Here is a 24,610-nt window from a genome sequence, read left to right on the forward strand (position 1 = left end):
CTCAGTGCTTCCTCCAAGTGCTGTTCAACATGGAGGAGTACCGAGTCATCAGCTGAGGGAGGGCAGTAGGTGGTAATCAGTAGGAGGTTACCTTGCCCATGTTTGACCTGATGTCATGAGACTTCATGGGGTCCGGAGTCGATGTTGAGGACTCCCAGGGCAACTCCCTCCATACTGTATACCACTGTGCCACCACCTCTGGTGGGTCTGTCCTGCCGGTGGGACAGGACATACCCGGGGATGGTGATGGCAGTGTCTGGGACATTGTCTGTCAGGTATGATTCCGTGAGTGTGACTATGTTAGGCTGTTGCTTGACTAGTCTGTGGGACAGCTCTCTCAACTTTGGCACAAGCCCCCAGATGTTAGTAAGGAGGACTTTGCAGGGTTGACAGGGCTGGGTTTGCCATTAAAATAAAAGCAAAATACTGCGGATGCTGGAAATCTGAAATAAAAACAAGAAATGCTGGAACCACTCAGCAAGTCTGGCAACATCTGTGAAAAGAGAAGCAGAGTTAACGTTTCGGGTCAGTGACCCTTCTTCGGAACTGACAAATATTAGAAAAGTCACAGGTTATAAGCAAGTGAGGTGGGGGTGGGGCAAGAGATAACAAAGGAGGTCTAGATTGGAGCAGGCCACATAGTTGACCAAAAGGTCACGGAGCAAAGGCAAACAATATGTTAATGGTGTGTTCTCACATTGAACAACTTCTCCTTCAACTCCACGCACTTCCTTCAAGTAAAAGGTGTCGCTATGGGTACCCGCATGGGTCCTAGTTATGCCTGTCTTTTTGTGGGATATGTCGAGCATTCTTTGTTCCAGTCCTACTCAGGCCCCCTCCCCCAACTCTTTTTCCGGTACATTGATGACTGTATCGGTGCCGTTTCCTGCTCCCGCCCCGAACTGGAAAACTTTATCAACTTTGCTTCCAATTTCCACCCTTCTCTCACCTTTACATGGTCCATCTCTGACACTTCCCTTCCCTTCCTCGACTTCTCTGTCTCCATCTCTGGGGATAGGTTGTCTACTAATATCCATTTTTAGCCCACTGACTCCCACAGCTACCTCGACTACACTTCTTCACACCCTACCTCCTGTAAGGACTCCATTCCATTCTCCCAGTTTCTCCGTCTCCGACGCATCTGCTCTGATGATGCTACCTTCCATGACGGTGCTTCTGATATGACCTCCTTTTTCCTCAACCGAGGATTTCCCCCCACTGTGGTTGACAGGGCCCTCAACCGTGTCCGGCCCATTCCCCGCACCTCTACCCTCACCCCTTCCCCTCCCTCCCAGAACCGTGACAGGGTTCCCCGTGTCCTCACTTTTCACCCCATCAGCCTCCATATCCAAAGGATCATCCTCCGCCATTTCCGCCACCTCCAGCGTGATGCCACTACCAGTCGCATATTCCCCTCCCTTCCCCTGTCAGCATTCCGAAGGGATCGTTCCCTCCGCGACACCCTCGTCCACTCCTCCATTACCCCCACCACCTCGTCCCCATCCCATGGCACCTTCCCCTGCAATCGCAGGAGGTGTAATACCTGCCCATTTACCTCCTCACACCCCACTATCCCAGGCCCCAAACACTCCTTTCAGGTGAAGCAGCGATTTACTTGTACTTCATTCAATGTAGTATACTGTATTCGCTGCTCACAGTGTGGTCTCCTCTACATTGGGGAGACCAAGCGCAGACTGGGTGACCGCTGTGCGGAACATCTCCGCTCAGTCCACAAGCAGGACCCTGAGCTTCCGGTTGCTTGCCATTTCAACACTCCCCCCTGCTCTCATGCACAAATCTCTGTTCTGGGATTGTGCAGTGTTCCAGTGAACATCAACGCAAGCTCGAGGAACAGCATCTCATTTACCGATTAGGCACACTACAGCCTGCCGGACTGAACATTGAGTTCAATAATTTCAGAGCATGACAGCCCCCCATTTTACTTTCATTTTTAGCTATTTTTTCTTCCTTTTTTTTTTACATTCTTTTTTACATTTTTTACCATCTTTTTTTTTGCATTCATTTCATTTCATCTTAGTTTGTTCAGTTTGCTTACCCACTGTTTTTTTTCAGGTTTGCACTTGCTGCTTTTCAATATTCAGTGTATTAACACCTAATCTGTACTAATGCTTTGTCTTTCAAATCACCATTAACATATTGTTTGCCTTTGCTCCGTGACCTTTTGGTCAGCTATGTGGCCTGCTCCAATCTAGACCTCCTTTGTTATCTCTTGCCCCACCCCCACCTCACTTGCTTATAACCTGTGACTTTTCTAATATTTGTCAGTTCCGAAGAAGGATCACTGACCCGAAACGTTAACTCTGCTTCTCTTTTCACAGATGCTGCCAGACCTGCTGAGTGGTTCCAGCATTTCTTGTTTTTATTTCTGGGTTTGCCATTGTCGTTTCCGGTGCCTAGATCGATGCCGGGTGGTCCGTCCGGTTTCATTCCTTTTCATTGACTTCGTCGCGGTTAGATACAACTGAGTGGCTTGCTAGGCCATTTCAGAGGGCATGGAAGAGTTAACCACATTGCTGTGGGTCTGGAGTCACATGTAGGCCAGACCAGGTAAGGACAGCAGATTTCCTTCCCTAAAGGACATTAGTGAACCAGATAGGCTTTTACAACAATCAACAATGGTTTCATGGCCATCATTAGACTAGCTTTTAACTCCAGATTTATTAATTAAATTCAAATTCCACCTTCTGATGTGGTGGGATTCGAACCTATGTCCCCAGAGAAATACCCTGGGTCTGGGTTACTAGTCCAGTGATAATACTACTACGCCACCGCCTACCCAGTAGGCGGGGATTCTTGATTGGAGGCAACAGCAACTGGCCACATTCAAAACATAGGCTTTCTTTCTCCATACTTGATACAGGAACTATTTTTCAAGAGAAAGAGTTTTCTCAGGGCTGTCTTCCTGGCCAATCTTCAGTAGTAACCCTTTTAACTGCTCACAGCTCCCCTGGTCTCTTTTACACTACCAAAATTAAACTGATACCCCCAACAATCCAAATCACAAGACTGATGTAAATCTTTCTGATTGTTTGGAAACCAGTCTTACAGTCTGCACTCTGCAAACACGAAGCCTCTGCAGTCATAGTTCACAGAGTTTTTTTTCAGTCTTAAAGGCACACAGACCTCTTAGATTTAAAAAAAAACTCATGACAAAACAAACATCAAGAGAGAGCAGCACAACTGTAGTAGCTAGGTGGCAAGCAAAACAGCATGCAATGCCAATACAAATTACTTTTGTTGATAGAACAGAGCTAGCTACATCATGTCACGGGATGGTAGATGGACTGTATCGGATGACCTGTGTGGATTCACACTGTGTCAGGAGTGCAAATTCATCCAATAAACCATGAAACTCAAGGAGAGGATTGTTATTGTGGTTATTGTGGTGAGGCAGTAGAAAAATCAGCAATCGGAAGACAGGCCATTTCTCGCACTGCTGTTGTCACAAGACAATTTAAACTGTGATGGTCAATGTTTGTGCAACTTCTCCACCTGCTTGTAATATGTTTCTGAAGACAGGGCAGCCAACAAAAGGGCAGTGAACTCTAAATCAGGATGGAGCAGATAGCATTTCAGAAGAGTCACAAAAAGCAGAAAAGCACAGTGGGACAGGAAGGGACAGAGAGATTAACGGTAGGTAGCCAAGTCTAGTTTATTCATCTTGACAGGCCATTAAATTTGGTCCCGGATTCTAAAACACAGAAATAACAGCATCTCTCATGAACAAATGTCAATTTTTTTTATTCGTTCATGGGATGTGGGCATCGCTGGCTAGGCCAGCATTTATTGTCCATGAGAAAGTGGTGGTGAGTGCCTTCCCGAACCGCTGCAGTCCTTGGGGTGTTGGTACACCCAAAGTGCTACACTTTGTAGCTGTTTAATATAACTGAGTGCCTTGCTAGGCCATTTCAGAGACATTGCTGAGGGTATAAAGTCACATTCGGCCAGACCAGGGAAGGGCGGCAGATTTCCTTCCCTGAAAGACATTAGTGAACCAGATGGGTTTTTACAACAATCGACAATGGTTTTGTGGTCACCATTAGACAAGCTTTTAATTGCAGATTTATTAATTAAATTAAAATTTCACTATCTGCCATGGTGGGGTTCGAACCCATGTCCCCGCAGCTCAACAAGGGGAGACCAATCTAAAGGTCAGGCAAACACCTAAGTATTTTTGTGGGGGAGAGGGCATGGAATGAAGTGTATGTTAATTGGGGGGGGGGGGGCGGTGGGAGAGGGGCTAGAAACATTTATTTAAATTTTGTCGATAAAGTTTAATCCAATTGTTGTTTAAATATTTAAATTGTCATCTAGGGCTTGAAGCCCTTTAACAATAGTGCTGGCACCTGCGCAGTGACGCCAGACACCATTGCTGGAACGCCCACCCCCTCCACATCATTGGGGAGGGGGGAGGGGCGGTCCGCTCCGGCCATTTAAATGAGCTGCCGGGTGGCTCTGCAACAAGCGGATAGCTTACGGCCACCACCGAGCAATGTAAAATTCAACTCACTGACTTGGAAACAGCAAACCCCTCCAAGTGTAAATATTGGTATCCTGAGGTCTGAGCAGATGGAAACTCCTAATCTTGAATCTCATTAAAAGGTTCCAGAGAATACACTGAGGCAGTCATGTGATCGTCTGTCCATCTCTGTGAAAGCGGGGAGTTTCCCTTGCACAAAGACAGACAAGCCAGTGACTGAAACTGTGCAGAAGCAGAAGGGCTGTGTCCCTATCTCTCTCTCTCCAGAGAATAGGGCAAGTTTGAAAACCGTCTGCGACTGTGGACCCTCCAAGCCTACAGATTGCTACAGACAGAGACACCTGGGGACAGAGCCACCTACAAGTCTGCCTCCAAGAAAACCCTGAGCCAAGTGGGCCAGTCACAAAGTGCACTTCGACCAGCCAGAGACTTCAAGAATACAACTTCAACTGGAAGACCACGGAATCATCCAACCTCACAGACTCTGTATTAATTTTTTATTTATTCTGGACTCTAATCCAACAACAAATCTACTTCTCACTCTAATCTATCTGTGTGTGTGTGTGTGTGTGTGTGTGATTCTCATGTGAGTGTGTGCATGAATGTGTCGCTTAGTTTATTTTATTTAGATCGGATTTAGATTGTTAAGTGTAATAAACTCACCTCATTCTTGTTTAAACCCAAGAAAACCTGTCCGATCGGTTCTTTCATGATCACAATAAAGGTAAAAGGTAAAATATTCACTGAGGTGGTAAGCACATCCACTGTTTAAAAAGGAATAAACCCTGTTGCGGTCAAATAAGAGGAAGGACAAGATGGGAGCCTGTGACCCCCTCCTCACCTGGCCGCAACAGCCCCCTCTCTCTCTCTCTCTGTCCCCCTCTCTCTCTCTGACTGCCCCCTCTGTCCCCCCTCTCTCTGCCATTCTCTGACTTCCCTCTCTCTCTCTGCCCCTCCCCCACCTTTTCTCTCTGACCGTTGCTAAGAGCGGGAACAGCGGTTTCTGAATTTCGGACAGATTCCTGGTTTTCCAGCAGACTTTTAAAAAAAAAATTGGAACCTCCTGAAAAATCACAAAGTTGTCTGAAGTTCGGAAACCACTGTACCCGCTCCCGGCACCTGTGAGCTGTGAATATGGAAAACAGTGTTAATGAGCATTAGACAAAGATCTGAGTTTAGAAATTCAAATTCAGCTGTGAAACTGACAGTTGTTTATTTTTAAGCTGTTCTGGTCAGAAAGAAGAAACCAGTGGGCAATTTCTCATCCTTGAAATTACCCTCAAAGTTTTTTTTACCACAGATACTGGTGGTCGTGTACGGATACGTTACCAGCCCCTGATCCAGTGGGGTTGCACCACATAGAAGTGCTAGGAAAAGGAAGAGTAAAGATTTGTAGCTGCACAAGGATGCGCACGTGAGTGCTTTATTTATTTATTTATTTTTATTTAGAGATACAGCACTGAAACAGGCCCTTCAGCCCACCGAGTCTGTGCCGACCAAGAACCACCCATTTATACTAACCCTACAGTAATCCCATATTCCCTACCACCTACCTACACTAGGGGCAATTTACAATGGCCAATTTACCTATCACCTGCAAGTCTTTGGCAGTGGGAGGAAACCGGAGCACCCGGAGAAAACCCACGCGGTCACAGGGAGAACTTGCAAACTCCGCGCAGGCAGTACCCAGAATTGAACCCGGGTCCCTGGAGCTTTGAGGCTGCGGTGCTAACCACTGCACCACTCTGCATAATGTTAGATTGTTAAGTTTCTGTTTATTTTTTGTTACAAAAAATGTTTTGCACCACTTTCCTGCCTTGTCCATTTTTGTCTGCTGTGTGGCAAGCAGCCTCGTCATTTGTGAGGAATGGTAAGACAAGACTTGTAACTGAACATTGGCTTCTTATGTTCGGGATGTTTTGTTGATTTGCAGGACTGTTTTGTGTTGGGGGAATGGGGAGGTCAAGTGGGTTCAGCATGTGATTGCCAAATAGGTGCATGGGTGCAACCTTACTAAATCGTGTCATTATGAGGCCATCCCCAGCATTCCACCTGCATGATGATCTTTTTGTGGTTGCACATGCACTGCACATTGATGGAGTAGAAGCCCTTATAGTTCACAAGCACACATGGGAAATTTGGGGATGACTTAATTGCCATGTGTGCCGTTGATAATGCCCTGCACCTGTGGGATGCCAGCCAGAGCCACAAACCCATGCCCCCACTCATTCTAACTTGCCTCATCAGTGACAAAGTGTATATAATTGCCTGCCCTGGCAAACATGGCATTGGTCATCTGTGTGGTGCATTTTTGGATGGCCAACTGTAAAATTCTGCAAATATCCCTCTCAGATCGCTGGAATGAGCCGGAGGCAAAGAAGGGCGGTGGTCACTTTGACAGCCATTGAAAAAGCATGGTCATCACGTCCACTTGGTAGCAGGTCTTCTTTCAGGAGACTCCAAATATCTGCAATGACCTGACGCAATATCCTGAGGCATTGGTGTTCAGACATGTCAAGGAAGCTGATCCTCTGCCTATATAACCTACGTTGCAGGTATTGTCTCCTGCAAGCTACACTGCTGTGCTTATCCCCACTGTCCTGTAGAGCAGCAGGTCTGTGAGGAGAAGGCTGCTGCTGGTGATGCTCTTGTTAACTATGGCTCAGTTGGTAGCACTCTCACCTTTCAGTCACAAGGTTCTGGGTTCAAGTCCCACTCCAGGGCTTGAGCACGAAAATCAAGGCTGACAAGGCTACTCCTCCATGTTGAACACCTCTTGGAGGAAGCACTGAGGGTGGCAAGGGCGCAGAATGTACTTTGGGTGGGGGACTTCAATGTCTTGCACTAAGGGTGGCTCAGTAGTACCATTACTGACCGAGCTGGCCGAATCCTAAAGGACATAGCTACTAGACTGGGTCTGTGGTAGGTGGTGAGGGAACCAACAAGAGGGAAAAACATACTTGACCTCATCCTCACCAATCTGCCTGCCGCAGATGCATCGATCAATGACAGTGTTGGTAGAAGTGACCACCGCACAGTCCTTGTGGAGACGAAGTCCCGTCTTCACATTGAAGATACCCTTCATCTTGTTATGAGGCACTACCACCGTGCTAAATGGGATAGATTTCGAACAGATCTAGCAATGCAAATGTGAGCATCTATGAGGCACTGTGGACCATTAGCAGCAGCAGAATTGTACTCAACCACAATCTGTAACCTCATGGCCCGGCATATGCCACAATCTACCATTACCATCAAGCCAGAGGATCAACCCTAGTTCAATGAAGAGTGCAGGAGGGCATGCCAAAGCAGTACCAGGCATACCTCAAAATGAGGTATCAACCTAGTGAAGCTACAACCCAGGACTACCAGCATGCCAAAGAGCCTAAACAGCATGTGATAGACAGAGCTAAACGATCCCACAACGAACGGATCAGATCTAGGCTCTGCAATCCTACCACACCCAGTCATGAATGGTGGTAGACAATTAAACAACTAACAGGAGGAGGTGGCTCCACAAATATCCCCATCCTCAATGATGGGGAAGCCCAGCACATCAGTGCAAAACGTAAGGCTGAAGCATTTGCAACAATCTTCAGCCAGAGGTGCCGAATGGATGATCTATCTCGGCATCCTCCTGAGGTCCCCAGTATCACAGATGCCAGTCTTCAGCCAATTTGATTCACTCCACCTGATATCAAGAAACAACTGAAGGCACTGGATACTACAAAAGCTACAGGCCCTGACAACATTCCAGCAACAGTACTGAAGACCTGTGCTCCAGAACTTTCCAAGCCCCTCACCAAGCTGTTCCATTCAGCTACAACAATGGCATCTACCCAGCATTGTGGAAAATTGCCCAGGTATGTCCTGTACACAAAAAACAGGACAATTCCAACCCGGCCAATTACCGCCCTATCGGTCTACTCATGATCATCAGTAAAGTGATGGAACGTGTCATTGACAGTGTTATCAAGCAACACTTGCTTAGCAATAACCTGCTCAGTGACTCTCAGTTTGGGTTCCACCAGGGCCACTCAGCTCCTAACCTCATTACAGCCTTGGTTCAAACATGGACAAAAGAGCTGAACTCAAGAGGTGAGGTGAGAGTGACTGCCCTTGACATAAAGGCAGCATTTGACCAAGTATAGCAACAAGGAGCCCTTGCAAAACTGGAGTCAACGGGAATTAGGGGGAAACCTCTCCACTGGTTTGAATCGCACCTAGCGCAAAGGAAGATGGTTGTCGTTGTTGGAGGTCAATCATCTCAGCTCCAGGACATCACTGCAGGAGATCCTCAGAGTAGTGTCCTAGACCCCAACCATCTTCAGCTGCTTCATCAATGGCCTTACTTCAATCATAAGGTTAGAAGTGGGGATGTTCGCTGATGATTGCACAATGTTCAGCACCATTTGCGACTCCTTAGCTACTGAAGCAGTCCGTATAGAAATGCAGCAAGATCTGGACAATATCCAGGCTTGGACTGATAAGTGGCAAGTAACATTCGTGCCACACAAGTGCCAGGCAATGACCATCTCCAACAAGAGAGAATCTAACCATCTCCCCTTGACATTCAACGGCATTACAATTGCTGAATCCCCCACAATCAAAATCCTGGAGGTTACCACTGACCAGAAACTGAACTGCAGTAGCCATATAAATACCGTAGCTACAAGAGCAGATCAGAGGCTAGGAATCCTGTGGCGAGTAACTCACCTCTTGACTCCCCAAAGACTGTCCACCATCTACGAGGCACAAGTCAGGAATGTGATGGAATACTCTCCGCTTGCCTGGATAGGTGCAGCTCCAACAACACTCAAGAATCTCGACATCATCCAGGACAAAGCAGCCCACTTGATTGGCACCCCACCCACAAATATTCACTCCTTCCACCACCGACACACAGTGACAGCAGTGTGTACCATCTATAAGACGCACTGCAGCAATTCACCAAGGCTACTCAGGCAGCACTTTCCAAACCCAAAACCTCTACCATCTAGAAGGACAAGAGCAGCAGATGCATGGGAACACCATCACCTGCAAGTTCCCCTCCAAGCCACACACCAGCCTGACTTGGAACTATATTGCCGCTCCTTCACTGTCACTGGGTCAAAATTGAACTCCCTTCCTAATAGCACTGTGGGTGTACCTACTCAACGGACTGCAGTGGCTCAAGAAGGCAGCTCACCGCCACCTTCCCATGGGCAGTTTGGGATGGGTAATAACTGCTGGCCTGGCCAGCAATGCCCACATCCCATGAAACAAATTAAAAAAAAACTCCAGTGCTAGACTGAGGGAATGCTGCACTGTTGGATGTGCCGTCTTTTGGATGAGATGTTAAACCAAAGTCCCTCCTGCCTGGAAGATATGAAAGATCCCCTGGCACTATTTCACAGAAGAGCTGGTGATTTATCCCTGGTGTCCTGGCCAATATTTACCCCTCAATAATCATCACAACAAAAAAGATTATTTGATCATTATCACATTGCTGTTCATGGGAGTTTGCTGTCTGCGAAAGTTGCTGTGCGCAAAACTGCTGCATTTCCTACATCACAACAGTGACTACACTTCAAAAAGTACTTCACTGGTTGTCAAGCACTTTGAAATGACTCCCATCCTGGTCATCTCTTCTAGCTGAAGTTGGACTTGCTTCATTAGTGGGTGTGGTATCTTCCTCAGCATGAAAAAACACAAGTTTTGCATCTTTTCGCAAAGTAATGCTATATTCGGTCTTAAGTCTTCCTAGACCAATAAGTAATTTCAGAAAGTCTTTTTGGAAGGGACTCCTGGATTCTTGCTGCTTAACTTCTTCCACTTTCCTGATGAGATGAAGGTCTATACAAACTCTTCTACTGAGAAGAGAAAATTCTTGATTCTGTAGCATATACAGTGCTTCCAATATCGACTTTTCCTTGTACTGGAGTGTTGCCTGTAGCTTTCCCTTGACTTTCAGTTCAATCCCTCCTGGACCATGTAACTGAGTTTCTGTTGGTTGCAGGCAATGCGTTGATAATCATTGTTGTCTGATAAAATTGTTACGCTTGCTCCAGTGTCTAGTTTAAGATTGGTGATATGTCCGTTCACATATATATCTGCAGTCCAGAATGCATCAGGGTCATTGATCTCACCAACAATGTTTTCTGATTTCTTTTCTGATAGAGATTGTTCCACTTCATGAATAGCTCTATGCGTGAAGATTTTTCCTTTAGAACCTGTAAAAGTAGAGGTTTTACTCTGGCACAACTTCCCAAAATGGACAACTTTCTTGCAGTGAAAACATTCTGCTTTGTTTGCAGGACACTGTTCGCGCCTGTGGGTCCTACTGATGCCACAGCACTGGCAGGGTTTCATGGCATCTTGCGCTTTCCCTCCCAAGTGTACCTTCTTTTCTGATGCTTCTTTTACAGTCCTGTACATAAGGAACTGTATGGTCACTGGAGGTTTCCTGAACCAACGTTTTTCTTCACCTCTCAGGATTCTGCTTATGGGCCTCTGCTTGTCTCACCAGCTGTATTGCTTTGTCTAGGGTGAGGCCTTCTTTAGACTGCAATAAGGGTGATAGGGATTCATCAGCAATACCTACTACAATGCAGTCTTGTATTAATTCTGCATTTAGGTCTCCATACTCGCATCCTTCAAATAGCCTTTAAAGGTCATTAATAAAAGCATCTGCCAGTTCACCTGGTTTCTGGACCCTTCTATTGAATTTGGCCCTTTCTAGAATCTTGCGGCTCCTCAAGTTGAAATAATTATCAAAGGCTTTTAAGATTTCTTCAAATTTATCTGATGTCTCATTTATGCCTTGTCTTGCAATAATATCATCTGCTACTGCTCCTATTTAATTTTATTTATTTATTTAGAGATACAGCACTGAAACAGGCCCTTCGGCCCACCGAGTCTGTGCCGACCATCAACCACCCATTTATACTAATCCTACACTAATCCCATATTCCTACCACATCCCCACCTGTCCCTATATTTCCCTACCACCTATACTAGGGGCAATTTATAATGGCCAATTTACCTCTCAACCTGCAAGTCTTTGGTGGTGGGAGGAAACCGGAGTACCCAGTGAAAACCCACGCAGACACAGGGAGAACTTGCAAACTCCACACAGGCAGTACCCAGAATTGAACCCGGGTCGCTGGAGCTGTGAGGCTGCGGTGCTAACCACTGCGCCACTGTGCCACCCTATGGAATAAAGTAATGTGTTGATCTGTTCTGCTTCAGACTTGCTGACTAATTTTGAAATAATTCTGTACCTCAAAAATCTTTTTCTCCAAAGTGACCAGTTTGATTTGATCCTTCCATGTGTCCAAACCTCTCTGCTAGTGTAAATTTAAGATCTATGACTTTTCTGAGCAGTTTGCCTTCTGTTATAAATTTTCTCTCCAGTATTGGAAGTTTTCCCACGCCGCTCAGCCTCACACTGACTCCCACTGCAGTCAATGTCTTACCTTGGGAAATCTCTCTGAAAGACTAGGTATTTATTTCTTGAACGCAGCTCTCTTCACTCCCTTCAACCGAAGTATCGAGTATTTGCAGCTACTTCTTTTTTTTAATGTTATTTTTCTCTGCTGCATGGTTGCCACATGTAATGATGCCGACCTCGGATCCACCCTTGCTAGGGATTTTGTTTTCTCACTGCTGCCTCCTTAGTGCGCCATTAAGAACAATTTTCTACCTTCTTTAAGGGTTGCTCACCAGACCCCCGACTGATGCTTGGTTGTCCGACTCAAAGCCTGCAATCGCTGGATCGGGATTTTTTTCTCACAGCCCACCACGCCTCTGTGGTGCAGCCTGAATACTTCTGCAAGCACACACCCCGACTCTCCGTGTCTCCACTTTGTACACAAAGCAGCTCTGGAGCTCTTCACAGCCTCTTCTCGAGTTCTGCTGTTTTGGCGCCACTTTTTTTAGGTCTAACTTTCCAACCTTCTTATCAAAATTTTCTGGGTATTGCATGGCAAGAACCACCGCCATATTGCATGTATGGTTAGTCTAGCTAGGAGAGATTACTGAGTCTTTGGTAAATTTTAACAATAACAAGTTTATTACATATTCGAGAACTATATACAGCTTTACACGAGTGTGTCTCACTCCACTGATGCCACGCTACTTCTCCTTCAAGTCTCTCTCTCATGTGATCTCTCACATCATCATAGTGGGAGGTATTACTCACACTGTCCCAAACATTAACCTTTACAAACTCTTATACTACAACCACTAAACCAGTGGAAGCACACTCTCAGCACAAACACAGTGAGCAAAAGCTTTTCATTTATGCAAGAAGGTAGGTGTGAGGTCTCAGTACTAGAGGGATTTTTTGCCCATCATTTGTTCAGCCCAGCCAACTGTCACTGTGCTCTCACTTTTCTTTCCCTGGCAAGTTCCAGAAGGCCCGAAAAACCCGCGTTCCTACAGATAAAGTTGAAAATCCCTCTTAAATTGCTGTTGATGAACATAAGAACATAAGAAATAGGAGCAGGAGTAGGCCATTCGGCCCTTCAAGCCTGCCCCACCATTCAATAAGATCATGGCTGATCTGCCCCAGACCTCAACTCCTCTTTCGTGCCAGCTCCTCATAGCCCTCAACTCCCCAACATTTCAAAAATCTATCCACCTCCTCTTTAAATACTTTCAGTGATCTAGCCTCCACATCTCTCAGGGGTAGAGAATTCCAGACATTCACTACCCTCTGAGAAGAAATTCCTTTGCATCTCAGTTTTAATTGAGGGTCCCCTTATTCTGTAACTATGTCCCCTAGTTCAAGATTCCCCCACTAGTGGAAACATCTTCTCAACATCTACCCTGTCAAGCCCCCTCAGAATCTTGTACATTTCAATAAGATCACCCCTCATTCTCCTAAACTCTAATGAATAAAGGCCTAACCTGTTTAGCCATTCTTGATAAGTCAACCCCTTCATCCCAGGAATCAGCCTAGTGAATCTCTTTTGAACTGCCTCCAATGCCAGTATATCCTTTCTTAAATACAGGGACCAAAACTGTACACAGTACTCCAGGTGCGGCCTTACCAACACCCTGTACAATTGTAACAAGATGAGCTAGTAATATATCTAAATTGGCAAACCTCTCCTGGGGGGGGGTTCTCACTCATAGCCAAATCTTCTGCAGTAAAATGTGTAAGTCAGCAGGTTGGTGCCAGCTTCCCAGCATGCTCTCAATTTCAGTGCTTTGAAGTTAAAATTCCACCCAGTGTGTCCTATTGCAAAATGTTATTTATTTTTTTTATTTAGAGATACAGCACTGAAACAGGCCCTTTGGCCCACCGAGTCTGCGCCGACCATCAACCACCCATTTATACTAATCCTACACTAATTCCATATTCCTACCACATCCCCACCTGTCCCTATATTTCCCTATCACCTACCTATACTAGGGGCAATTTATAATGGCCAATTTACCTATCAACCTGCAAGTCTTTGGCATGTGGGAGGAAACCGGAGCACCCGGAGGAAACCCACGCAGACACAGGGAGAACTTGCAAACTCCACACAGGCAGTACCCAGAATTGAACCCAGGTCGCTGGAGCTGTGAGGCTGCAGTGCTAACCACTGCGCCACTGTGCCGCCCTGTGCACTGTGTTCTGCAATATCCCCACAAAAGTAAAAATCAAAAAATAGATACACTTCAGAACATTGGACTCATATCACAATGTGGCTTTACTGTGCACGCTTGTATTTACAACTTATGATTTTTTTTTCCCCACCATGCCTATTCCTAGTGGCTCTCTATGCTGTTCTTAAACCTATTCTGGTGTTCCGTTAAAGTGTTACCTGTGGGCAGGGATGCCGATGGTGCTTGGCTACACGATGATGTCATGAGCCTCTGCACCAAAGTGGCCTTTATCTCACAGCTTCTGAGTCACAAGAGCACTGTTCAGCAGACTGCTTCACCACTGCAGGTGCATGGGCAGTCTTGTCCTGTATTCTGGCATCTACCTGCTGGGGTGTAATAGGAGGACATAGTACACAGGGTGTACAGACCAAGAGTCAGTTTCTTGGATCTATATAAAGAGCAGTCCCAGACCTCTGGAGCCTCCCGCAATGGACCTGCTGCCTGCTGGACCATGCTTTGCCAGCAGACGTCAAAGTCATCACAATCCTTCCATTCCCACTGGCTCCTTCTAGGCTGCTACAGGAGACATTAGACGCATCAGCCAGTCTGTAGTACACAGCTGCATTAAGCAACTCTAACACCATGTTCGCCAGGGTTGAGCAATACATCACCTTCCCCTGTTGACCTTAACGTCAACACTACAGCACTCAGGGATTTGTAGCCATGCCTTCAGTCACCTACGCCCTCGATCTACAATTTCCTGCTTAAGCCTCTCTACCGCTTCACCTCCTTTAAAAGTCTCTTTAATATCCATCTCTTTGACTAAGTTTTTGGTCAGGCATCCTAATATCCCTTTCTTTAGCTCAGCGTCCAATAAATTTCTATTACACCTCTAAAGCATCTTAGGACTTTTTTCTGCGTTAAAGGTGCCTTATAAATGTAAGTTGTTGTTCACAGAGGAAGCAGTAGGGATCATGATGGATGCAGAAGAATGGATAGTGTGAAAGTTAAGGGGGAGGGGGCACGATGGGATGGCAGCAGCACGAGTGACTAAGGAAGAAAACAAGAAGGAAGCTGCTGAAGGCCACTTTTTCCTTACAACCACTACGATGAATGCAAGCTGCAGCCACTGGTGGCTCCTTCCCACATCATACCAGCCACCTCCCACCCAAAAATGGAAGTAAAAACCAGAGAGAAGCAGAAGAGAATGATAGACCGAAACAAAAAACATAAAAAGAGAGCAAAGATAAATAAGAGATTCGCCAACGTGTGCAATGCCAGGAGAAATCAATGAGGTTTACATTAAGAATTGCAAATGAGGGGCACAAATAAAACCATAGTTAATCTAGTTCTTTGAAACAAAAAGGAATGCAACACTCTTTAGCAATCCCTTGTGAAAAATTGCACCAATGGCAATCTGTGACTGCTGTTTTGTCATTGTACCAGTAACCATCATAACTCACAAATATCTGAAGAACAAGTCAATTAAAGAAAGAAAGCAAAGAACCCGTATTTATACGGTACTTTTCATGACCTCAGGATGTCCCAAAGAGCTTTCCAGCCAATAAAGTACCTTATTGAAGTGTAGTCACTGTTGAAATGTAGGAAACGCAGCAGCCAATTTGCATACAGCAAGGTCCCACCATCAGTAATATTCGTTCACGGGATGTGGGCATCCCTAATTTCCCTTCAGAAGGTGGTAGTGAGCTGCCTTCTTCAACCGCTGCAGTCCATCTGATGATAATGACCATGTTACGGCCATGTGGTGAGGAGTGTGGGTGGTTCCCACTGTTCAACTCCCACCTAACCGCACAAGTGCTTTGTTATTCTGGTTTTAATCCCTTTGTGTTTTATCTGTCAAATAAACAGATAGCGACAGGTTTTCTTGTAGGTTGAAAACAGAAGATTAATTGTTAATGCTTGATCCTAAAATTGTCACAGCTGCACCCACTCACGCATTCACTACCACACACACACAAGAGACAAATACAGAGGAAAAGGGGTAAGTGGTTTGAAGTGAGGTAGGGTTTCTCTCTGAGTTTCTCACTTTAGTTGCAGACCTGAGGTGTTTGTAGATTTCTCTGTTGGTTGAAAGTTCAGTTTGAAGACAGGGGATCACTTCCAATTCTCTGCTGCACAGGCTGAAAAGTAGAATTCACAGCAGGGCGTACTCTTCTTGGCTTGTGTATTTTTTCCAAGCTCTCAGCTGGCCAAGCTTTGGTGATGCTTTTTCCTGGGTCCCTCTCTCTCCTCAGAGAGCTACCTATGAAACTAAAAGGTTCTCACATCTCACCTCTGTTGGGAGACAGAGATCTCTCTGTGATGATCGACAATGGCCCAAGATGTGGCTAATTCATGCCTTCTTTGTTTCAGAAGAACCCATGCAATTCAAAAATGTCTCTTGATGGGTTTTGGATAGGTGCAATTGACACCTTTTAGCTTTAAATGTATTATTTTGTCCTTGCCAGACAGTTGAATATACAAAAACAAGGTCTTTGGACCTTCAGCAGCCATTTTTAAGCACATTGTCCACTTTTTAAAAAGAACAATCCATTTTTATAACTTCAGGTTGAGTTCTTGTAGTTTCAATTGCTGCACTTTACATACGCATCACAACCAGATAAGGTATTTTTAGTTATGTTGGTTGAGGGATAAATGTTGGCCAAGGCACCAGGGAGAACTCCCCAGTTATTCTTTGAAATAGTGCCAAAAGATCTTTTACGTCCACTTGAGAGGAAAGACGGCACCTTGGTTTAATCTCTCATCCAAAAGATGTCATTGCCAACAGTGTGGCATTCCATCACTAGAATGTCAGGACAGATTTTGTCCTCAAGTCTTTGGAGGGGTAGTTGAACCAACAACCTTGTTAAACAGAGGCAAGAGTGCTACCAACTGAGACATGGCTGACACACTAATGGTGTTTCATACTCATGAATGTGCTCTGGTAATGAATGGTTGACAGTCCATTATCCTAGCATATGCACGAAGGACAGAAAACCCTGACGACTAACTGGAAAATAAAAACATGAAATACTGCAAGTGCAGAGAATAAAAGGAGGCAAAATAAGCAGTTACAGTATGCAGACATGTTGGGAGAAGTGAGTGAAACATGCTGCATGTTCTAAACACTAAGGAGTGTTCTTCACTCCAGACAATATTAGCCCTGTAGGTTGGAACATTATTGAGAAGTTCTGATGATTCCATGAATGACAAGATTGAAGCTGAAGTTATTCAGATGTTATGAGATTACTATTAACTCATCCTTAGCAGTGTTTGAGAAAGCCCAAATGACAATATTTCAATATTGCCTCACTGAAGAACTTCACAGAGATCCTCCTCCCCAAGGTTATCTAAATTTGTACATATTGAAAGTAATGTATTCAAATGTACATCGCCTGGGCTTTTTCTAAAAACCAGCTCACGCTGGATATATATGAAACCATATATCTGTGATTTTGAAAGAGGAAATCAAACTGCAAAAAAAGGAGAAACTGGAAGATGCATGCCAATTTGATACATATATTGTTGTTTGCATGAGTTAAGAAATAACACTCACGTAATGTGAGGCAAATCTTAACTGGAACTATTTCACCCCAATTTTTCAAGAGTGTGCCACTCAACTCAAAATAGTCATGAGACAAATCCCACTCTATGACCTGAAGCCAGTCACATGCAAAAAAAATGAATTCCATTCAGGGATATACAAATGCAACATTAATTCAAAATACATATATGACAGTACAACACTTTTCTTCGAAGTTAGTTTTGAAAAACTGTCTTCATCAATCAGTACAGCAGAGCAGAATTTGCAAAAGTGGAAATCCAGCTGTATTTATACTGCTACTCTTGAACTGATGCAAGCACTTTGTAAAAGTAGAAATATAATCTGAACCAACACAAAGTGCATTAAAGCCATGAGGTGCAAGATTCCTCCAAGAGCTAGTCTCACACTGATTTGAATTCCCAAAGTGTGCAATATAAATTTAGTTTTGACAGCAAGTAAACCATTTTACTTCAATACAGAACAATTAGCCCACAAGTTGTTCTGGCTCCTAGCTTTACAAACTACCACCATTCACAGCACACATTCAACACAATTGACACAATACTGCACCCAAAACAATCATATTCTAGTAATTTTAACACCATAAAAGGATCACTTAGAGGTGAATAAGTTGGATCCCAAGGTTTGCAAGTCATAAAATATCCAAGCAGATATAATTTAGGAAGCAGATATTATGACTATTTGCATATATAAAACATCTATAACATAGTAAAATGGTCCAAGGTGGACCAATATCAGTTAAACCTTGTCACTGAGCCAGAGAAAGAGATAGCAGAACAGGTGGCCAAATGTTTGGTCAAAGAGGTAGATTTAAACAGCATCTTAAAAAGGAGACAGAGGTAGAAAGGTGAAGAGCTTTGGGGAGGAAATTCCAGAGCTTGAAACCTGGACAGCTGACGGCCAATGGTGGTGTGAAGGAAATAGGGATGCATAAGAAGCTAGATCTGGAGTTCGCTGAGGGTTGCAAGACTGAAGGATGTTACAGAGATAGGAAGGGGGAAGGCCATGGAGTGATTTGAACATGAAGATGAGAATTTTAAAAGTGAGGCATTGGTGGACTGGGAGCCATTATAGATTAGCAACCACTGGGGTGATTGGTGATCAGGATGTGTTGTGTGTTAGAAGGAGCTCGAGTTTATGGAGGGTTAGAAGACAGGAGACAGACCGAGAGAACATTAGAAAAGTCGCGTCTGTGGGTAACAAAAGCATGAAGGGTTTCAGCAGCAGATGGGTTGAGGGAGGGGTGGAGACGGTCAATATCACAAAGGTGGAAGTAGGCAGTTTTTGTGGTGGAACGGACATGGGGTTGGAAACTCGGTTCAGGTTTAGACACGACGCCGAGGTTACCCCAAAAAATTAGGCACATTGTTTTAAAAAGATCAGATATGACAAATCATGATACATACTGCCTGCTGCATGAGGTAAGGCAAATCTCAACTCATCATAAAAGCAAAATACTGGAAATCTGAAACAAAACAAAAAGTGCTGGAAATACTCAGCAGGTCAGCCAGCATCTATGGAGAGAGAAGCAAAGTTAACGTTTCAGGTCTGTGACCTTTCATCAGAACTGGCAAAGGTTAGAAAAGAATTAGGTTTTAAGCAAGTGAAGGGGAGGGAAGTGGAGGAGAGAACAAAGGGCAAGGTGTTTGATAGGACAGAGGGAGATTAAATAACAAAACTGTCCTGGGACAAAGGCAAAGCATGTGTTAATGCTTGTGGTGAAAGACAAAGCATTAGTCCAGAGAAAGTGTTAATAGTGGAATAATGAGCAGCTCTGACTACATGAAAAGCAGCCACATGGTTAAAAAATAAAATATTTAAAAAAGGCCAGTCATGCTCTGAAGTTATTGAACTCAATGTTCAGTCCACAAGGCTGGAGACTTCCCAAATGAAAGATCAGGTGCTGCTCCTCGAGCTTGCATTGATGGTCACTGGAACACTGGAACAGGCCAAAGACAGAAATATTGGTATGAGAGCAGGGGGGAGTGCTGAAATGGCAAGCAACCGGAAGCTCGGGGTCATGCTTTCGGACTGAGCGGAGGTGTTCAGCAAAACAGTCACCCAATCTGCATTTGGTCTCCCCAGTGTAGAGGAGACTGCATTGTGAGCAGTGAATACAGTATACTAAATTGAAAGAAGTACAAGTAAATCGCTGCTTCACGTGAAAGGAGTGTTTGGGACCTTGGATAGTGAGGAGAGAGGAGGTAAAAGGGCAGGTATTACACCTCCTGCGATTGCAATGAACTAATGAAATGAAACTATAAAATTAAATGAACTATAAATATATAATCAAAAACATAATCATATAGGCTGCAGATATACTTAAAAAATCATACTGCTTTTGCTCTTCACAGGAACTTCCAGACTTGTATTGCTCTCTATAGCTGTCCTTATATAACATGACATCAGTCCCAGTGTTGCTGTTTGACAAAGTACATGTCTCTCACAGCAGACAACGTAAATGCCATCTTGTTAAAACGACCCAGTTTAGAGTTCTGAAGACGGGTCACTGACCTGAAACGTTAACTCTGCTTTTCTCGCCACAGATGCTGCCAGACTTGCTGAGTTTTTCCATCATTTTCTGTTTTTTTTTAAACCTAGTCTTTCCAGCAACCTTTTTAGTTCATCAAATTTACTTTGAAATTAATCAATTGTGCACAGAGTTGCAAATCAAGAGCAGGCGACACACACACCACTTAACGAGTGGGTGTCCAAGCTTTTTGGTGGACGATCAGGCCCTGCTGGGCACATGTAAAGTTTAAATTCATGTGTCATTTAATTTGCAAGAATCAGATTTCTGATGCTAACAGAACTTAAATGTTCTATTCTGGTTTTGTCCATCAATAAGGCAAAAGTATTTTGAAACAACTGTTTTTAAACCTCAGGCTCACAAAACAAACAATAAATAAATACTAATTACAACTATGACCTCGTTCGTTGGCATCCAAGGCCAGGAAAGGGGGGCATCATTTAAGCCAAAAGAAAAGTTTAGATATAACATTGACACCGAGGGATCGCCAGCCAAGTTTGTGAATGAAGCGACCAGAAGTTTATAAATGTCAAGCCACAATCAAAAGTCGGTTATTTCTTTATCAGGAGCAAACACAAGTCCTTCCTCAAAACCCTCACTACTCAGGCGGGGGGAGAAACCCAGGAGTATTGCAGCTGGGTTCTGTTGGAAATTGACAGTAGGTGTATCAAGATCTGAATGAGAGCAGCAGGGAACGGCTGAGGGAGACGAGGGGGATCCCCTGTCCACAGCATCCAATCCAAACCCGATCATCTGAGGTGCTGGTTGACTGGCTGTGCGGCTCCCTCCCGTGAATTCTGCTGCGGCTACATGTCGAGCCCTCAGGTTTCATGCAATTTATTTCTCTTTCCATCAGGATTCAACCCAAAGCCAGCAACGCCGGGCCCGGACTGGGAGGAGGCGGAGCCGGAGTGTGGGTTCTCTCCTGGCCTGAGATCAGGCTCCTCATTGTCGAATCCCCGACCTCCCCTCTCTGACCGCCCTGACTCTCCTCCCTCCTCGGTCCCACGCCGCCGGGCCCGGACTCACCCTGGCCTCCCGCTCCAACTCCGAGTGTAGCTTTGACCCCCGGAGCCTTTGCACGATGTGTGCGATGGTAACCGAAAGCTGCCGCTGCACCGAATCCGGCTCCATCTTCCGCCGCCTGCACGGAGCTCCGGGCCCGAGTCCAACGCGCCCGCCGTAACCAGGCAACCAACCGTCCGCCGCGTCGCAGCGCGCGAATCGCCAGCGCAGCGTTCCAAACGGCAGAGCGAGATGCCAACGGGCCGGCTGCTTCCTCTCTACTGCAGCTACCCGGGGCACTGCAATCCCCCACTGCTGCATTTCCCCCAGGCACTGTAATTTCCCCACCCCAACCTCCTCAGTGCTGCATTACCGCCCAGGACACTGCAATCCATCCCCTACACTCCTCACTGCTGCATCCCCAACAACCACCCGCCCCCAGGCGCATTGCAATCCCCCCACCTCTCACACTGTTGGTTCCCCTTTTCCGCCAACCTCCTCACTGCTGCATTCCGCTCCCCACCCCCCAGCACTGTACCACTGCACATCACCCCACTATACCGCACAATTTTCGCAAGGTAAGTACAGATGAGGAAGGCCATTTGGCCCCTCTTGATTGATCCATCAAGAGAGATCCTGACCACTACCAGCCCACTCCCCAATTGTCACATTCAGTTATTTCTGAAATAATTCCAGGGGCTTGGCCTCCAATGCTCCTTCTGGAAGTTTATTCCACACACTGAGGACTCACTGTGTGAAGAAGATTTCCCCTCATTTCAGTCCTAAAGATACCTCTTGCTAATTTGAACTTTTGAAATACATGAGTCATGCACGGATTCATAAAAGGGAGGCCATGTTTAAGTATTTTACTGATGTTACTTAAAGAGATTACTGCCATGATTGCAGAAAAAAGACATCAGGACATATCGAAGTGCTTTACAGTCAATGAAGTAGCTTTGAAGTGCAGTCACTGTTGTAAAGTAGGAAACACAACAGCTAATTTGCACACAGACTCACAAAAACAGCATTGTGATAATGACCAGATAATCTGTTTTAGTGATGTTAATTGAGAGATAAATATTGGCTACAACATGGAAATAACTTCCCTGCTCTTCTTCGAATTAGTGCCATGGATTCTTTTCTGTCCACATGAGAGGGCCTTAATTTAACATCTCATGTAAAGACAGAATCACCAACAGTGCAGCACTCCCTCATTACTGCACTGGAGTGTCAGCCTTGATTTTTGTGCTCAAGTCCTGGAGTGGAACTTGAACCCACAATCTTCTGACTCAGAGGCAACAGTGCTACCAACTGGCCTACAGTTGAAACTCAAGGGCAATTAAATCAAAAAGATATCGCATCTGCAATTAAAGGTTCAGGTTAGGAGTCACGCAATAGAGGGTGAATTATGGGGATGGATTTTCCCAGCGCCGTGAAGACGGGGTTGCAGGCGGGGGATGGGGGGGGCGGGAAAATAGCGGGAAGCTACATCAGGATGGCTCTCCGATGCATTCCTGCCTGGGGGACTTTCCAAGGCAGGCTGGGAACCGGGTAGGCTGCCCATTCCATGGAGGCGGGCGGCCAAATAGTCCAATTAAGGACCCCCTTGGGGGCCATTTTAAGCCAGAGTTGGTATTGGAGCAGCAACCAGCTGTGTCCTGAGGCCTCTGGTACAATCGAGGCAGCCTCCTGACGGCAGGCCAATAGGCCTTCAGATGATGGGACCAAAGGGATGAAAGGCCGCAGCCTCGTGCATGAATAGACCTGCAGAGGGGTTTCCCCTCCATACTGATGTCCCTCCCAGCTTCAGGAGTCCTCCGTGCACCCTTGTGTGATGGCCTGTGAAGGCATCTCCATGTTGAGGCACCCTTGCAGTTCCTGACCTGCCTCAGCAATGTCCACCTCTCCCAGTGGGGCTGCCGAGGCTCTAGGGCTGCCGAGGCTCCAGAGCTGCCGGCCCTCTGATTGGGACTATAGCATTGAGAGCCTGCCTGCTCTACTTAATAGGACACCTTAATGGAGGTGGCCAATTAGGAGGCCTCCTCCCAGAAGGTTGCGCCACCGGTCTCACTGCTGGCAAGTGTGGGCCTGGGACCCCCATTTGGTTCTGACGTCAGGTTCCCGAAGCCCACAAGAAAACCCAGCACCATAGTGTTGGATTGAAAGCAGGTTTGTGAACAGGAAGCAGAAGGGAGATGTAAATGGAAAACTTTTCAGTTATGTTACAGACAAGTGAGAGATGATAAGGATGGTTTCCCTTTTCCATCTCTCAACTGACGGAAGACAGCATTTTAAAGGTGTTGTTAACACCTGTGTACTGTAATTGTCAAGAACAGACAAATGACAGGTTTTCTCATAAGTTTAAAAGAAAGATAAATGTTTACTATACAACACCCAAAATATATGCAACAACACCCTGAGAGATGATAAGGATGGTTTGCCTTTTCCATCTCTCAACTGATAGAAGACAGCATTTTAAAGGTGCATTAACACCTGAGTACTGTAATTGTCAAGAACAGACAAATGACAGTTTGTAACAGACATCCAAGTCGTACCCCTGTACTTTCACTAAGAGTCTGTAGTCGAGGTGGTGGGCTTATCAATGGTTTGCACCAGGTCATCTCCAGTGGTTTGTGGTCGGTTTCCACCATGAGCTGCTTAATGAACAGGTAGGTGTGGAACCTTCTGATCCCAAACACCAGAGCAAGTGTTTCACACTCTATGTTTGTGTAATTGGACTTAGCTGAGGATAAACATTTGGACCTGAATGCAATTGGGTTGCCATCCTGTAGAATGCACGCTTCTAGCCCTTTCTGTGAGGTGTTGACTTCCAGGATTGTCTTCTTCCTTAGAGTCATAGAGTTATACAACACAGAAACAGGCCCTTCGGACCATCGTGTCCGTGCTGGCCACCAAGCACCTAACTATTCTAATCCCATTTTCCAGCACTTGGCCTGTAGCCTTGTATGCTATGGCGTTTCAAGTGCTCACCTAAATACTTCTTAAATGTTGTGAGGGTTCCTGCCTCTACCACCTCTTCGGGTAGTGCATTCCAGGTTCTAACCACCCTCTGGGTGAAAACATTTTTCCTCAAATCACCTCTAAACCTCCTGCCCCTTATCTTAAATTTATGCCCCCTGGTTATTGACACCTCCGCTAAGGGAAAAAGTTTCTTCCTATCTAACCTATCAATGCCCCTCATAATTTTGTATACCTCAGCTTTCTCTGTTCTAAGGAAAACACCCCTAGCCTTTTCAGTCTCTCTTCATAGCTGAAATACTCCAGCCCAGGCAACATCCTGGTGAATCTCCTCTGCACCCTCTCCAGTGCAATCACATCCTTCCTATAGTGCGGTGCCCAGAACTGTACACAGTACTCCAGCTGTGGCCTAACTAGCTCCTTGGATTGTAGTACTGCAAGCTACAGGTTT

At 45.5% G+C, this 24,610-nt stretch overlaps 1 protein-coding gene across 4 annotated transcripts in view; it reads right to left on the reverse strand.

Annotated features, from left to right (window-relative positions):
- tbc1d19 (TBC1 domain family, member 19) overlaps nucleotides 1–21,554 on the reverse strand; it is a 225,189-nt gene extending 203,635 nt beyond the window's left edge. The window contains exon 1 of one of the 4 annotated variants that reach the window (XM_068009631.1): nucleotides 21,205–21,548. In XM_068009631.1, the coding sequence (XP_067865732.1) occupies nucleotides 21,205–21,501 (297 nt within the window). In that variant the 5' untranslated portion in view covers nucleotides 21,502–21,548. Of the gene's footprint in view, nucleotides 1–20,574; nucleotides 21,171–21,204 lie in introns of those variants that run through there. The other 3 variants (XM_068009553.1, XM_068009711.1, XM_068009787.1) reach the window with 3 other exon arrangements.
- Nucleotides 21,555–24,610: the final 3,056 nt, after the last annotated feature.

This window comes from Heterodontus francisci, chromosome 1 (assembly GCF_036365525.1).
Source record: "Heterodontus francisci isolate sHetFra1 chromosome 1, sHetFra1.hap1, whole genome shotgun sequence".
NCBI lineage: Eukaryota > Metazoa > Chordata > Chondrichthyes > Heterodontiformes > Heterodontidae > Heterodontus > Heterodontus francisci.